Source organism: Hyperolius riggenbachi, chromosome 1 (genome assembly GCF_040937935.1).
Source record: "Hyperolius riggenbachi isolate aHypRig1 chromosome 1, aHypRig1.pri, whole genome shotgun sequence".
NCBI lineage: Eukaryota > Metazoa > Chordata > Amphibia > Anura > Hyperoliidae > Hyperolius > Hyperolius riggenbachi.
The window spans coordinates 292619394-292636473 of NC_090646.1; the positions used below are offsets into that span (position 1 = coordinate 292619394).

General features: G+C 42.4%; 1 protein-coding gene across 4 annotated transcripts in view; it reads right to left on the reverse strand.

Annotated features, from left to right (window-relative positions):
* B4GALT1 (beta-1,4-galactosyltransferase 1) overlaps positions 1–17080 on the reverse strand; it is a 311629-nt gene that overhangs the window by 164715 nt on the left and 129834 nt on the right. The window contains exon 5 of one of the 4 annotated variants that reach the window (XM_068233725.1): positions 5599–6448. The exons of the other annotated variants lie outside the window; for them this stretch is intronic. Coding sequence (XP_068089826.1) covers positions 6088–6448 — 361 coding nt within the window. The 3' untranslated portion in view covers positions 5599–6087. Of the gene's footprint in view, positions 1–5598; positions 6449–17080 lie in introns of those variants that run through there. 4 annotated transcript variants of the gene reach the window in all.

Sequence of the window (17080 nt, forward strand, 5' to 3'; positions counted from 1 at the left end):
TTTTTTTACTTTTATTTCTAAATGCTGTCAGCAGTCTGTTGGTGTGGGTAGCGGTCACACAGGGTGAGCACCCACGTTGTGGAGAGGGCACTGAACAGTGGTGTCCCATAGTGTGTGGCACTGGTGTGATCTCATTAGCCTCCTGGTGGTGGGAGCTGCTTTGCTTTGGAAACAGAGTTGCACTACGATTTGTGTTTTAATTTTTTTGCTTACTCTCAGGGGGATTGTTGAAAAGTTTACTGTTGTGATCTGGAGGGCTGGATCATCAGGAACTGTTGTTAAAGATTAAGGATTGTGGAGAAACAGTAAACAATATTCCAGTCAGTAGAACTGTGAGATCTACACAGCTTGAACCTTAAAGTGACTCCGAGCTCAGAGTAAAAATAAAATTTGAACTTACCCGGGGCTTTCTCTATACCAGCCCTGGTCGGGACATCCCACGCCGGCCTCCTGGCTCTTCTCCCGGCGGCTGTCCGCATAGCGCGGACAGGCCGGCCCCCCGGGCGACACTGGCGAGTGTCGGGCCTTCTTCTTCCCTATACGTCACGAATGACGTCACACGCCGGCCGCCGTGTGTCATGACGGCGGCCGGCGTGACAGCACGGCGCATGCGCGATTAAACCGCGCATACGCCGTGCTGTCACGCCGGCCGACGTCATGACGCGCGGCGGCCGGCGTGTGACGTCATTCGTCACACGCCGGCTTTAGTATAGGGAAGAAGAACGCCCGACACTCGCCAGTGTCGCCCGGGGGACCGGCCTGTCCGCGCTATGCGGACAGCCGCCGGGAGAAGAGCAAGGAGGCCGGCGTGGGACGTCCCGACCAGGGCTGGGATGGAGAAAGCCCCGGGTAAGTTCAAATTTTATTTTTACTCTGAGCTCGGAGTCCCTTTAAAATGGGAATGGGAAAGTCATGCTGCATGTAATCCGCGCACTGCATTGCATACAATGAAGCATACAGTCCGTTAAAAGTATGCTTCACCACCAAGGTTAACAAGTGTTTTGTGGTCAGTGTTCTCCCCAGGCTCAAACAGGTGGGCGGGCCGCCCGGGTAAGATTAATTATCGCCCGGCTGGTTCACGGCTGTCATCACCGCTTGGCTCGCTGTCAGGACGCGCTGGGTTCTAACGTTAAAAGCAAAATCAAGCGCAGATCCTAATACACAGCTCTGTGCACGAGATCTCGCACTTCCCGGCGAGCTTGTGCAGTCATTGGCTCGGCTTTAGTAAGAGGCGGGAGCAGCGCGCGAGGCTAAGGGCCTATTTACACTTAATCAGTTGGTGCGCGTTTTTTCCATAGCAGTGCACTGTGAAAAAGATTTCAGTTAAAAACGCATTAAGTGTGAAAGGTGCCATAGGAAAACATGGGCATTACTTTGAAAATCAGTTTTCTTTCAGCTATAACTGAGAGCAACTGATTAAGTGTAAACGGGGCCTTAGCCGACAGGCTGGAGAGGAGCACATTAGAGGCTGCCTGCGTGCTGTGCACTGACAAAATCCAGCATTGCTACTGAATCAGCACAGCTCTCTGTGCACGAGATCTCACGCTTCCTGGCGAGCTCGTGCTGTCATTGACTCGGCTGTAGTAAGAGGCGGGACCAGCTTAACCAACAGAGACGCACATTAGAAGCTGCCTGCGTGCACTGTCACTGTGTCAAGCCTGTAAGTATGCGCGCAAGGTTTGACACGGCAGCGGATTATGAAGACAAAGCATAAGTTATTTAATATGAATAATAGTACCGGCGGGAAGGCTGTCGGGGGCTAAATACACATGGTTATTCCAGGAAATAAAAAAAATAAAAAATACACAGAACAAAATGTATGGGTGAAACAAAGTACAAGGGTTGATTCATCCAAAGGACCGGAAAAAGTATATGCCATATCAGAGGTTTACATCAGAAATGGTCATACTCAAGCACAAAGTTTACTGTAGTTCATTCAATAATTGGGAGTCATTTTTATCTTTTGAATGCTTCAGCAAGTGAGCAAATACTGTCTAAGCTAGATCAAATGCACAGTGCTCAATATGCTGGAGTTTGCATGCAATAATCATGCAACAGCTTGCTCAGGAAGCATGCGTCTCACCAGTTAATGCAGGTATAGTACTGATAGTGTGCTTCTCTGTTCATATTTCTGTGTGGTCTGAATTATACTGTAGCATTGCAGCCATGCACAAGCAAGTCACAGATAATAGGCAATTCCCTCAGTAATTAGACAGCAGCTTACACAGGTAACCTAGGTCTCACTGGCTGGTGGTTTTGAGTCAAGTGCAGGCCCAGAGTAGTGTGCAGATAGCGAGCAGGCTACAAGTAGCTGCCAGCCTGCCCACTGACCAACCATGGCTCATGGGTTTCCGACTGACGCATGTTCCCGCCCACTTTCTACTATAGCCAGATAAAGAATACAGCAGGGGCCAAAAAACAGGTTTACCATAACAGAAGTTCTATTGTATCAGGCTTTACTATACCAGGTGTTACTCCCATAAACTTATGAGGCTTGGCCAGGACCTGGATACTTAGTTTGCTATATCTGAATGTGTACTATATCACAGTTTACTATAACGAGATTATACTGTATCTGTTATTTTGTTTTAAATCCACCGGTATTAGTCATTTTATAATTTAAGGAATGGATGAGGCTATGTCCTAATAAACAGTACTTATTTTCATTTTACTTGAGTCAGGCTCCTTTCACACTTTCAATGGTAGGTTCACATTGGTGTATAAGCAGTGCAGCGTTTTCCATGAAATTAATGAGCAGCATGCAAGCAAGTGGCACGGGAGCATACATCAATGTACTGTGTTCTTCACTGTAAGCGCCGCATCCAAACACATGGGCCCAGATGCAATTCACTTTTTCACCTGACTTTTCTCCTAGGAGATAATTTTTCATCTTCAAATTAAAATAACTTTCCATCACTTTTCAACATAAAAAGTACCAAAAAGTAAACAAAAAAGTACTATCAAAATAATTGAGCATTTTCTTGCTTTCTCATGGCTTAAAATGCATTTTGTTGACACATTTAAAAACATCCCCCAAGAGAAAATTCAGGCGAAAAAAATGAATTGCATATGGGCCATGGTGAGACTTTTAATCGCCATTGTGTTGTGATCCCACTGCATAGTGTGAAAGCTGCCTAAGGGCTCGCTTCCACTATAGCGAATCCGCATGCGGGCACTGCATGCGGATTCGCATACTCAATGTTAGTGGATGGGGCTGTTTCCACGTGTGCTGCGGCGGCGGCGTTTTTCGGTGCGGGAAAAATCTGCACGACAGGGTCGTCAGATTTCACGTGCGGCAGGAATGCGGGCGAATCGCCGCTAATGCATTCAATAGGGAAATCGCATGCGGCTTTGTCATGCGGATTTCCCCGCAATTTCGCATGAAAGGCAATGGAACTTTACACAGGCAGTGCAGTGTTCTCCCCAGAATTTTTTACCAGCCGGGTGGCATGAAGTAGTAGCCGGGTGGCATGAAAAAGTAGCCGGGTGGGGAGAGATAAAAATGCGGGGCAACTATGCTTACAGCATAGGAGGAGGTGAGAAGGTGAGCTGATGACAGCCGGGTGGTCACCAAATCTAGCCGGGTGGAGCACCCGGCTAAAAGAGTCTGGGGAGAACACTGCAGTGACATGGTTAATTTCGCCTGGCTCCTTGCCATGCGAAATCGCATGCGAAATCGCGGGTAAATCCGCATGGGGAAACGCAGCCGCATGCGATTTCTTCAGCGGTGGAATCCAGGCGATTCCGCACCGCTACAGTGGAAACGAGCCCTAAAAGTAATTTTTTCTGCATTCAGGTTACAGGTTAAAGGAATACTATCAATACCCAAGTGTTCTAAAATGACAATGTACAAATAATGTCTAAGTAGCCGTGTAAACATTTTCCTACTTTTCATGTTTATTATCAGAGGCAAAAGCTGTAATTTATTGAGGATAGGATTTAGCTATATTGGGACAAATCAATTGCAGAAGGGGTGTCTGCTTCAATGCACAGCCCGAGTTGCATATCAGACTACAGAAAGCAAATATCAAACATATCAAACTCTGAAAGCAAAAACAGTATGAAAAGCTGTGACAATTAGTTACATTTCCTCTGCTCTCCTCAGACAGGTCAGTCAGAAACACAGGACACAGGAGCAGCAGCTGTTGGGAGCTCTCTCTCTCTCTGTCACACACAGAGTTACACATAGAGTTAACTGATCAAGCGTGAGGGGGATTTCCTCTCTCCTCATGGCTCAGTCTGCCGTTAGCGTCAGTAAAGTTTGAAAGTATTTTGATAACAGTAAACAAAGAAGTTGCTACTAAAATGTATACACCAGTACTTAGCAGCACTTCCCGAACAATTCCTGTGTCAATTGAAAAAAATGTGAATCGATAGTATTCCTTTAAAGGAATACTATCGATTCACATATTTTTTTCAATTGACACAGGAATTGTTCAGGAAGTGCTGCTAAGTACTGGTGTATACATTTTAGTAGCAACTTCTTTGTTTACTGTAATCAAAATACATTCAAACTTTACTGACGCCAAAACTGACGGCTGACTGAGCCATGAGGAGAGGGGAAATTCCCCTCACACTTGATCAGTTAACTCTATGTGTAACTCTGTGTGTGACAGAGAGAGAGCTCCCAACAGCTGCAGCTCCTGTGTCCTGTGTTTCTGACTGACCTGTCTGAAGAGAGCAGAGGAAATGTAACTCAGGCCTAGTGCACACCAGAGCGTTACCGCTGCGGTTTGCGATCTGCCTGCGGGTGCGGATCCGCTAGGGTAATGTATTTCAATGGGCTGGTGCACACCAGAGCGGGAGGCGTTTTGCAGAAACGCATACTCCCGGGCTGCTGCAGATTTTGGATTGCGGATGCGTTTCTGCCTCAATGTTAAGTATAGGAAAAACGCAAACCGCCTGTCAAACCGCTTGGTATAGCGTTTTTGGAAGCGGATGCAGATGCGTTTTTTGTCAGAAGCTGCTCTTGCAGGTCAAAGTGTACTTCCTTGAAGCTCTTGTACTTCCTGTTGTTCTGCTTTGCATGAGGGATTGCAGAGAAGGTGTGTGCAAGATGTCTGGCACGTGGTTTACCACAGAACATTTAATAATTAAGATACAGAATTGTCCAGAGCTGTATGACAAGACATTGCCTGGACACAAAGATCATCAAAGGCTGAATGACATCTGGAGAAACATTGCCCATGAGTTTCTGGGTGAAAAATGGGATAAATTGTCACCAAAGAGTCAAGATGCAAAAAGTGAGTGTATTTGTTATACATGTGATGTTAACTGTTTTAAGTTGAGTCTTTCTGCACTGTGCTTACAATATGTGAAGACCCCTCCCCTGAAAGGTTAATTAGCTACCCATAAGTGTCATTACCACATGTCTCTCTTGCAGTCTCTGTCTCTGTATAGCCATCTCTCAATCGGAACAGCACGTACATGTGTGTCTATGTATGCACATGTATTCTGCATGCGGTTGTGATATTACAGTAAAGAACATGATCATAGATTAACACATACAAACAGGTTGAACTAATTTTTAATAGTAAACTAAAGATCATAATGTAATCAAATTAAATGTCAACCTGTAATATTTACATACTTATCGGTTATGGCACAAAGTAATCAGCGAGTTTATCTCGCATTTGAATAGCAGAAATAGGCCCACGTAAGGTAGAAGGGACAACATTTTGAAGAGCACTGGGTGGAATCTCCTCCTCCTCCTCTGTGTTCATGCCATCTAATGTTCTGACATAATTGTGTAAAACACATGTGGCCTTCACAACTGCTATTGCATACTGTGGTTGCATTTTTAGGGCAGTATGATAAATCCGCCATTTGTTGGAAAGTATGCCAAAAGCACATTCCACCACTTGCCTGGCTTTGGTAAGGCGCTGGTTAAACACCATTTTTTTCTGAGACATATCGCTTTGGGCATAAGGCCGCATAACATGTTCGGATAGAGCAAATGCCTCATCAGCCACAAACACACACGGGTAAGGTGGATGTTGTGTGTCAGGCCAGGGTCGTGGTGCTGGTAAAGTCATTTGGCCAGTTAGGAGTTTCAAGCCAAATCTGCTGTGTTGGAAAACAGCAGAATCATGTGAACTGCCGTAAGCACCCACATCCACATATAGAAACTTCAAATTCGGATCCACCACAGCCATGAGTACAAGAGAAATATTTTTTATAGTTGTAATACAAACTGCCAGTGGCTGCAGGCATAACAATACGGACATGTTTCCCATCCACTGCTCCTAGGCAGTTAGGGAATTGATGCTTTTCCCAGAAATGCTGAATATTAGCCTCCCACATAGGTATATCAGGAGGTGGCATAAATTCTGGCTGCAGTGTTTTCCAGATCAGTTTGCAGGTGTCCAAAACGAGGTACCGGCTTGTAGATCTTCCCATCAGGAACTGATAATGTAGTGCTGCATATGAATGCCCTGTTGCCAGAAATCTGAAAAGTAATAGAGAAATTTTTATTCGTTTTTTTTTTCAAAGTTGGTCTCCTGCGCAAAAGATGGAAGTCTGTGCGAGACAGTTATAAAAAGGAGCTGGAGAAACAATATCAAGAATCTAAAAGTGGTTCTGGCAGTTCCCAAAGAACAAGATATAAATTCTGTGGGATTCTGGAATTTTTGAGAAAACATCATGAGTCGGCTGAGTAAGTATGGCGCAAATGTTAACCTATTACATTTCTGCGAAAAGTATCCGCTACAGCTGTTATTTAAATACAAGTCACACAATGCATTGCAGGAGTGTGATAGACTTAATGTGATTCACTGCAGGTTAATGTAAAGTAGGCCTTTGCTTAATATGATTTTTGAGTAAGCAATTTGTAATGCGATTATCTGTCAGAAATCTGGTAGGATTTTGTGGACAAATACCAGTTGCCTTACACTCATGTGGATCTATTTGCCTGCAGTAGTGTCTGAATCACACACCACGAACAAGCATGAAGATCATACATTAATACTTCACTTCAAACATCTGATCTGCATGATGACTCAGGGGCTGTGCCTTAAAGGGGAACTGAAGAGAGAGGTATATGGAGGCTGTCATGTTTATTATCTTTTAGACAATACCAGTTGCCTGGCAGCCCTGCTGATCCTCTGCCTCTAATACTATTAGCCATAGACCCTGAACAAGCATGCAGCAGATCAGGTGTTTCAGTGGTTCAGACTTATAAGTCTGATCTGACAAGACTAGCTGCATGCTTGTTTCTGGTTTTAATCAGATACTACTGCAGAGAAATAGACCAGCAGGGCTGCCAGGCAACTGGTATTGATTAAAAGGAAATAAACATGACAGCCTCCATATACCTCTCTCTTCAGTTCCCCTTTAAAGTAATACACACCACATTTCTGCAGGAGAGACTGGCAACTATGATTGTTTTCCAGTTACACATGTGCATCAATTACATTTTCTATTTCACATCACTGGCCACTATAACAGTACTTAATTTTTCTCTTTTACTTTACATTAGAACTGAAGATAGCCTGCCACCTGATCATGATCCTGAGGAGGCGGAAATAGATGCTGGCCACAACACAAGTAGTGACGTCGAAGTGGAAGATTTGACTCCACAGGATGGTGACACAGCTACACTGGATGAGAGTGACTCTACAACAGCTGATCAAACACAACCCAGTACACTAACTACTAGGCCACGCACAACTCACAGATCTAGTAGAGGTGTGAGGGCATCAAACCAAGGCAGGAGATTAGGAAGAGGGATGAGCAGGGCTGAATATGATCACAAGCTCATTACTTCCATTGAAAAGGCTGTGGATCATATGGAGAAGCGAGAGGAGGAAATCAAACAATTAAAAGAGCCATGCACACAGTATCTGCTAAGTTTAGTGCCATTGTTACAGAAAGTGCCACCTGATAAGCAATGGGCAGCCAGACATGCCATATCAGAGACCCTGGGCAAATTTTTGATCACTCAGAGCCAGCCAGAAGAAAATATCTCCAACTATGTCCCTCAACAACACATGCCTCATGCCACTCATCAGTATCACTCATACCCACAACCATCTTACCAGAGTCACCGTGTGTATGACCCACCTCATGCACAATGAGCACCACATACCAGCCTCATTATCCAATGACAGGACCTATGCGTTTTGAGCAAGCTAATAGGTATCAAAGATCAGACACTGCAGTGTACACTGATTTAGCAGCTCAGACCCAGCCACAAACTACTTCTGAATCAGCTCAACAAGCTTTCATTCATGACACTGGTAGCATGTCTGATTATCTTGCACAACATGACTAGGAAGTGTGCCTTATAGGTAGTGTAAATCGTTATGTTTTATGTTAAAATTTAAAAGTTATTTTCACATACCTCAAAGTTATGAGGAGACGCTCCGTTGGTGTTATTGCACGGCGATAGTTTGTATCTTGTCGTTGAAGGGCATCCTTCAATTTGGTCAATAGACAATCAAAACTGTCAAAAAGACAGATGCATATGTTATTTGCTGATGATGTTTGTGATATCAAAAAATTCTTTGGTGCACATATACATTATGTTTGTGCAAAACAAGTATCATCACAACATGGCCTAAAGAATTATTTGTGCAACCACTACCAACAAGAAATAAAAAAAAATCGCTGGCCACAAGTGTCTTTACTGAGTTTCAGCTGTTCATAGGTGCATGACATTGGTATAGGTAGAAATGTGTGTTACGTGGGGTTAGTACCTTAGGTTATTGATCAAAAATGAACGATGCTTATATACTATAGTAGTTACTGGGTACTCAAAATAAGCTATAGGTGTTAGGCAGTGTATGCATAACACACCAGGAACAAGCATAATGGTAATATTAGTCTTTTAATGCATACACCTGATTGCTGAGTGTGTTGGTTTGTACATTGGAGTGCAACAGAGTGTGAAATAAGGCTCAGCAATGGCTAAAACGTTAATTATTTAAATAACAAGAAAGACAAATGGTACAGAACAAACAAAACACATCTTACCTGCCCACAGACATTCTGGTGTAGCCAAAGAATTTGTCTGGATGCTGCCTCAAGTCACGATACAGTGTCCAAAATTGACCCTTCCTGCGCCGCTGTTGCAGTATGGGATGCACCCAGTATCTCCGTGTCCTTGGCCTGCGTCTCATATATGCTGCTACACATATTAGTAATAGCAAATCAGGATACATTTTCTCTAACAACAAAATCTCCTCACTCTCAAGCACTATGTCACCTCTCCTCAACTAACCCACAATGCTGTGAAGGACCACTCCCTTTTTATATTGGTGATTGCCCTTTAATTCCTTCATTTGATCCACATGTCATCAATATATCTACTTTTAACCCTTTGGTTCAACTTTTTCTACCTCTTTCCTTAAAAAACGTAAAACGCAAAACGCTACAAAAACGCATGCAAAACGCTACCGCAAAACGCTAGCAAAACGCAGCTAAATAATAAGACAAAGCGTTCCAAAATCCGCTAGCGTTTTGCGGATCTGCTAGCGGTTTTTGGTGTGCACCAGGCCTAATTGTCACAGCTTTTCATAAGGTTTTTGCTTTCAGAGTTTGATATGTTTGATATTTGCTTTCTGTAGTCTGATATGCAACTCTGGCTGTGCATTGAAGCAGACACGCCTTCTGCAATTGATTTGTCCCAATATAGCTAAATCCTACCCTCAATAAATTACAGCTTTTGCCTCTGATATTTAACATGAAAAGTAGGAAAATGTTTATACGGCTACTTAGACATTATTTGTACATTGTCATTTTAGAACACTTGGATATCGATAGTATTCCTTTAAGTCTTTCTTTCAGCACACTCTGCTTTTGGTGTCTGGAGCTCGCCCTCGTTGGCTACGGAACGGACCCATTATCAGGAAATGCCTATGGACATTCTTAGATGCCATCACGCTGAGGCTCTCTCATATATTGCCTTTATCAGTTATCTACCTGGAGTGCCCAGTTGAACTGGGTTTTCACAGTCCCTATCATATTTACATTTAGAATAGCCGAGGGGGTTTGTGACCTATCTGCCACTCCTCTTGTTTCACCAATATGAGTAAAAAAAGTTTGCAAAAAATAACACCGCTGAATTACTTCCGAAAAGAGACGCCACAAACTACTGAAGGTGCAGTCTCCAGTCCTGATGTGGCAATTTTGGACAAAGAAGCTGGGCCATCAGAGGAAATCTCTTCAGCACCAACTCTTTCGATTGATAAATCTAATGGTGCCCATACACGATACAATAAAAACGTTCGATTTTCCAGTTTTTTCGATCTAAATGATCGAATCGAATGAAAGTAGAAAATATTTATTTATTTTTTTTATCAAGAAATTCAAACGATTATCCCGTTTTTCGAAAAAAATCTGATCAGACATGATGGAAAAATCTTTATATTCGATCTAACGGAATAATCAAACTAAATTATCTAATTAAAAAAAAAAAAAATGAAAAATTGTACCATGTATGGCCACCATAAGCATCGTATATCTGGCATAAACAAACAATGGTTTAAATATTTTAATTGGCTCATGGTCAAAGAAAATGGTATGTGGTGCTCATTGTGCATGAAATACGCAAACAAACCCCCCCAAGGAAGGAGTTACCTTGGGTAAATGTGCCATGCACACAAATTCGAAAAGAAAGCTTACAGGACCATGAAAAAAGTAAAACACACACTGAGCCTTCTGCTGATCTTTTACAAAAGCGTGTACTTGAGCAAACTGGAATTGCTCAAATTGAAAGCTCTGTATCTGTGCTAAATAACCTACAAAGAGATGCCTTTGTAGGAGCTTTAAGATCCATGTATTGGTTGGCAAAAAATGAGTTACCACATACAACATTATTTGAAAAGCTGTTGGAACATTGTAAAGAAATGGGTTGTTCCTTTTTACAACACCTCAATGTTGGTAAAAATGCACACTACACCTCTGAAAGAATAATGCAAGAGCTGCTGGATGTCTTAGCATCAGAAATAAAGTTACTGAAAAATATACATGCTGAAGATTTTTTCAACATTCTGTGTGATGAAATCCACAGACATATCTGTTGTAAAACAATTAATAATTTATATTAAATATGTTTGCCAGGTCACTAAAGAGGTCAGAATTAGTTTTGTATCAACACGCAATATGATCAATTCCTTTTTTTTTTAATAATTCCTTTTTTTGTATAGCGCCTTTCTCCTGTCGGACTCAAAGCGCTTGCGAGGCAGCCACAAGAGCGCACTCAGTAGGCAGTAGCAGTGTTAGGGAGTCTTGCGCAATGAACTCCTTACTGAATAGGTGCTGGCTTACTGAGTAGGAAGAGCCAGGATTTGAACCCAGGACTCCTACATCAGAGGCAGAGCCCTTAACCATTACACTATCCAGCCATGATTGAGGGCAAAGCAGAAACTATAAGGGCCCGTTTTCACTTGTGCGGTGGGAATCGCCACGGAAAAAATTGGATGTGGATGCGAATTTCGCATGTGGTTGTACGCGAATTTTCATGCGAATTCGCATACGCTATCGCATGGATGACTATGTATGCGAATTTAACCATGGCAATGCCTGTGTGCTTTTCAATTGTTTCTATGCGAAATTTGCATGAAAATTTGCATACCAAAACCGCATGCAAATTTCCTATTAAATACATTGTATGCGAATCGCATAGCGGTATGCGAATTCTGAGGTCTCTGTCGTGCACATTTTTTCTGCTCAGAAATCCTGACAAGTGGAAACAGTCCCATCCACTTGCATTGTCTATGCGAATCTGCATGCAGGAAACGCATGCAGATTTGCTCTAGTGGAACCGGCCCCTAACTAACACACTGAGTGAGACTATGGACACTCTAGGCTTGAAAACGGCTAATCTGGTTGGACTAGGGTCAGATGGAGCAGCTATTATGATTGGGAAACAGAAAGGTGTGGCAAAACTGTTGAACGATAAAACATCTGGACTCTTGGTCAACTGCCACTGTGTAAACCGCGATAGGAAAGAAAGGTCGGCACTGATGTCTCCACATCCAATGTACTTTTATTCAGGACATATCCAATTACAGGTAAAACACTTTGACTGACATGTTTCGGACTCCAAGTCCTTAATCATAGTCATTCCTTAGCTCTCTAAGTGTGAGTTTAAAAACCTGACTAGATACTCTGGGTATTCTTCTGATCCTTGTGTTTTCATCTCTGCTGCCACCGAGTATCTCCTGACTCGCAATTTTTTCATGTTCGATGGCGCCTTTTACCTCCAGAGGTGTGGAGCCTCCATGGGGGCCAAGTTTTCCCCCTCTTTGGCCAACCTCCCATACCACGCAACTAGCTCCAGATGGCGCCCACCACCTCCAAAGATGTGGAACTTCTCCCACCACCCCATGTAGAGGTTGGCCAAAGAGGGGAAAAACTTGGCCCCCATGGAGGCTCCACACCTCTGGAGGTAAAAGGCGCCATCGAACATGAAAAAATTGCGAGTCAGGAGATACTCGGTGGCAGCAAAGATGAAAACACAAAGATCAGAAGAATACCCAGAGTATCTAGTCAGGTTTTTAAACTCACACTTAGAGAGCTAAGGAATGACTATGATTAAGGACTTGGAGTCCGAAACATGTCAGTCAAAGTGTTTTACCTGTAATTGGATATGTCCTGAATAAAAGTACATTGGATGTGGAGACATCAGTGCGGACCTTCCTTTCCTATCGCTGTTTATTGGGCTTGGCCGCTTGTGTTCCTGCACTGTCCCACCCAGTACGGTGTAGCGGTACCCTTGTCTATTCTCTCACTGTGTAAACCACCGATTGGCCCTTGCAAGTGCCCAAGCAGCAGCTGCTGTACCTTATTCAACAAAACTGAATGACATCTTAAGGCAGCTGTTCTATTTCTTCCAAAACTCTTCCGTTAGGCAGGCTGGTTTAATGGAAATACAAAGTATTCTGAACATTCCCCAAATTAAGTTGAAAATGGCCAGTGACACTAGATGGCTGTCTCATGACTCTACAGTACAGTCACTACGACAGTGTATGATCAGTGTCATAGCTGCGCTGGAAAGAGGCCACTGAACGGAATGACATCACAGCTGAAGGATTAAGTAGATTTATGAAAACCTACAACTTTGTTTCCTCTCTGATGAGACATATTACCAATATTGTCTAACTTATCTAAGGCGCGGCAAAGGCAAGATGTCAATCTTACCGAAGTTGAGTCAATTTTACATGCAACAAAATTGTTCATTATGGAGTTGAGACACTCCTGGGAGATACTTTCAAAGCCTTCATCGTTGTCTGGCAGAAGAATGGTCAGATCTCCGCATTGTTTATGCACAGAGTGATGTAATATTCAAAACTACAGTATACGACTAATAGACACGGTTGTAAAGCACCTAGAAGCAAGATTCCTTGACATGCCAGTTATTTCTAGCTTTTCAAAAGTCTTCAATGCAGAAACTCCTGATTCAAATGAGTCTGCTGAAATTATTTTTGATCATTACTCCAAAAATGGTAGCCCTCCAATTGTAAACTATGAAAGTATTAGACAAGAATGGACAGTTGCATCAAAAATGATCAGAAGTCCATCATACAAAAACTTTAATCCAAAACAAATTTAAAGCCTCATCTACACGCGCAGATGAGGCTCCGATCCTCCTCACCAATCGAGCCGCTGATGCGGCTCGAATGATAAGATCCGACAAGACGGATCTTGCTTCCGCCAATTCCCTGCTCGTTCCCCGTGAGGGGACAATGGCAGGGAATCGAGCGGAAGATAAGCGGCGCCGGCGGGGACTCGAATCTGGCGCACCCGCGGCGAGCGGGTACGCGCAAGAGGCGATCCGGCGGCTAATTGAGCCGCCGGATCGCAGCCTCATCTACGCGTGCAGATGAGGCTTTACTGAAAATGGCAACAACATCAGAGCTTAACCTTTTCAGGACCAGCATATAAAACCCCCTTAAAGAGGCACTGAAGCGGAAAAAATATATATGATATAATGAATTGGTTGTGTACTATGAATAATTACTAGAAGATTAGCAGCAAAGAAAAGATTCTCATACTTTTATTTTCAGGTATATAGCGTTTTTTCTAACATTGCATCATTCTATAATATGTGCAGATTACACAACATTCAGCATTCAAAATGATTCTTTCAGAGCAGTCTGAACTAATGACCTCTCCTCTGGCAGAGAAAAAGAAAATTGTTCACTAACACTTCAGATAATAAAAGTCAGAAGACAGCCCTCTCCACGACTTTGAAAGTCATAGAGCTTAATGGTTTTTTTGCATAGAGATAACAAGTGGAATTTCTCAACTCTTCCTGTACTGGAAACAATTAGACTGATGTATCTGATTTTAATGTTTCATTTCTTATCTGTACTACACATACAAATCATAATATCATATATTTTTTTCGCTTCAGCGTCTCTAAGGACCAGAGCATTTTTCATAGTTTTGAGATGCTTTTGTCTGAGTTTAAATATCTTACTCAGTTTTTAGTCTATCCAAACAAATGAGATATTGTTTTTTTTTGGGACAAATAGGGCTTTTTTTCTATACCACTTAATTATGTGAATGTTGGAGTTTTATTGTTTTTTTATGAGAAAATTGAACAAAAATGTGTTAAAAAATGTATCCTGTCTGAAATTAGTGTACAAGATACAGAGGCGCCAAAAGAATAAAAGGTAATTAAATGAACTTAAAAAACCAACTGGTTAAACAGAAGAGGCTAGCATTGTTCTTTGGAGTTCCGAATAAATTGTTGACTGTCTGAATTCCAGTCCTTGCCTGTGTCTGTTTGGAGGGGGTAAGACCACCGCTGCCTCCTCTGTTTAACCAGTTGGTTTTTTTAAGTTAATTTAATTACCTTTTATTCTTTTGGCGCCTCTGTATCTTGTACACTACATTGAGTCCACCCTGGGTGGAGGGTTGTTACCCTATTTTCCTGTCTACAGAGAGCGACTTTTTATTCCTGAGTGGGGCCAGGATTGTTCTCCCCACCTGCCTATACAGTGGTTGCCTATTGGTAACCCTGGTTTGTAAGTATAATTTTAACTTCTCATTTATTTTGTTGTCCCCAAGACGAATTACACTATTGGGGCTCTTGGTGTCCCTCTGCTTTATCCTGTCTGAAATGTTCAACCAAGGATGTTAAATATATTGCATTAAGGCACCTTTCACACCAAGACGTTGCATTTTAGGGGACGTTATGGTCGCATAACGTGCCCCTAACGCAATGCCTGGTGGTGTTCAAGGAGGACGCCAGAGTGAGCCGTGTTATGCAGCTCTTTGTGCGCACTGCGTCTCCGTGGTGCTGATTGGCAGGCGGGACCACATGATGTGGAGTGTTCCACTCCGCATCACGTGGTCCCGCCAGCCAATCAGCGCACAAAGCGTCCGCTCCAGGAAGAAAACACTGCACGTCAGCAGTGCAGTGAATATTAATTAGCCATGTAGCTAATTACTGCGCATTGGCAAGCAGTCTAACGCAGCTAAAGCCGCGTATAACGCACAGTATGCTGCACTTTCACAGAACGTGCAGCGTTACAATGTAACGCAACGTGGGCACTGTGAACAGCCCATTGCTTTTACATTGATGTGAGTTGGGCTGCGTTACAGGCTGCACTAACGTTCGCCTGTAACTTCTTACTGTGAAAGCAGGCTAAAACATAAAATCTTTTTAAAATGTATTATTTCATGTGTTTCCTATGCATATATGCAAAAAATTGCAAAATATTTACATATTAGGTACATTGTAGGTATTGTAAAAAAACTGTAATTTAGCTTTTCAGTGAACAAAAGTGATAATGCTAGTGTACATCACTTTCTTGAAGCTCTGAGCTACTGAAACAGTAAAATTCCCGCCAAAATGACTTCATTCAGTAAACTAAACCCCCTGAGGTATCATTCAATGGGTGCATTGATAATTTTGGCTGCATAGATTATTGGTGAAATTTGATGGAATGTATGACAACAAAATGAAAAATGCATTTTTTTTATTGAGATATGTCAGTTCTTCTGCTTTTTCACAGACATACTTTGGAGTGTAGTAGAAATTCACCCCAGAAATGATTTAGTAACTCCTTCCAAATAAACAATATCAGATATGTGGGGATACATTGTTTTTATAGTTAAAAGTAGTATCCAGAAAACATGGTCTATAATTGAGCTTTCAGAGAGCATAAATCACATGCTTGTATTTTCCAGCATAAGCCGCTCACAATGAAGTCTGAGGTAAAAAGTCTGTCAAATTCCCACCAAAATGACTTCATTCAGTAAACTAAACCCCCTGAGGTATCATTTGAAGGGGTGCATTGATAATTTTGGCTGTATAGATTATTGGTGAAACTTGATGGAATGTATGACAATAAATCATTATTGTCATACATTCCATCACATTTCACCAATAATATATGCACCCATCAAATGATACCTCAGGGGGTTTAGTTTACTGAATGAAGTCATTTTGGTGGGAATTTGACAGACTTTTTACCTCAGACTTCATTGTAAGCGGCCTATGCTGGAAAATACAAGCATGTGATTTATGCTCTCTGAAAGCTCAATTATATATTTTTTGGGATACTGCTTTTAACTATAAAAACATTGTAGCCCCACATATCTGATATTGTTTTATTCAGGAGTTAGGGCCCGTTCAGACTGCATGCGTTTCCAGCCGCGTTTTGGAAACGCGTGCAGGAGGCAGACACGCACGACATCAGACAGTGCATAGAGTGCACTGTCTGATGTTCACACTGCATGCGTTCCGGGAACGCATGCTGCACGCAGATTTTGTCAAAACGCGCGGCTGTCCCATTCACTTTTCAGTGATGGGATCAGCCACGCAACACACACAAACGCGGATGGTGTGCGTTCCACACGCATGGCCATCTGCATTTGTGATCTGAACGGGCCCTTACTGTCTGTGAAAAAGCAAAAGAACTGACATTTCTCAAAAAAAAAAAAAAGAATTCTTCCAAATAAAACAATACCAAATATGTATAGCTAGGCTATTTCTTTGATAAATCGCTAGGAAAGAAGCACCATTTGACATTTTAGAGAGCACTAATGTTAATGCTGGTAAAAATTCCGCCAAAATGATCCAATTCTGCAAACTATACTAACCAATGTTTCCGTTCATAGGTGT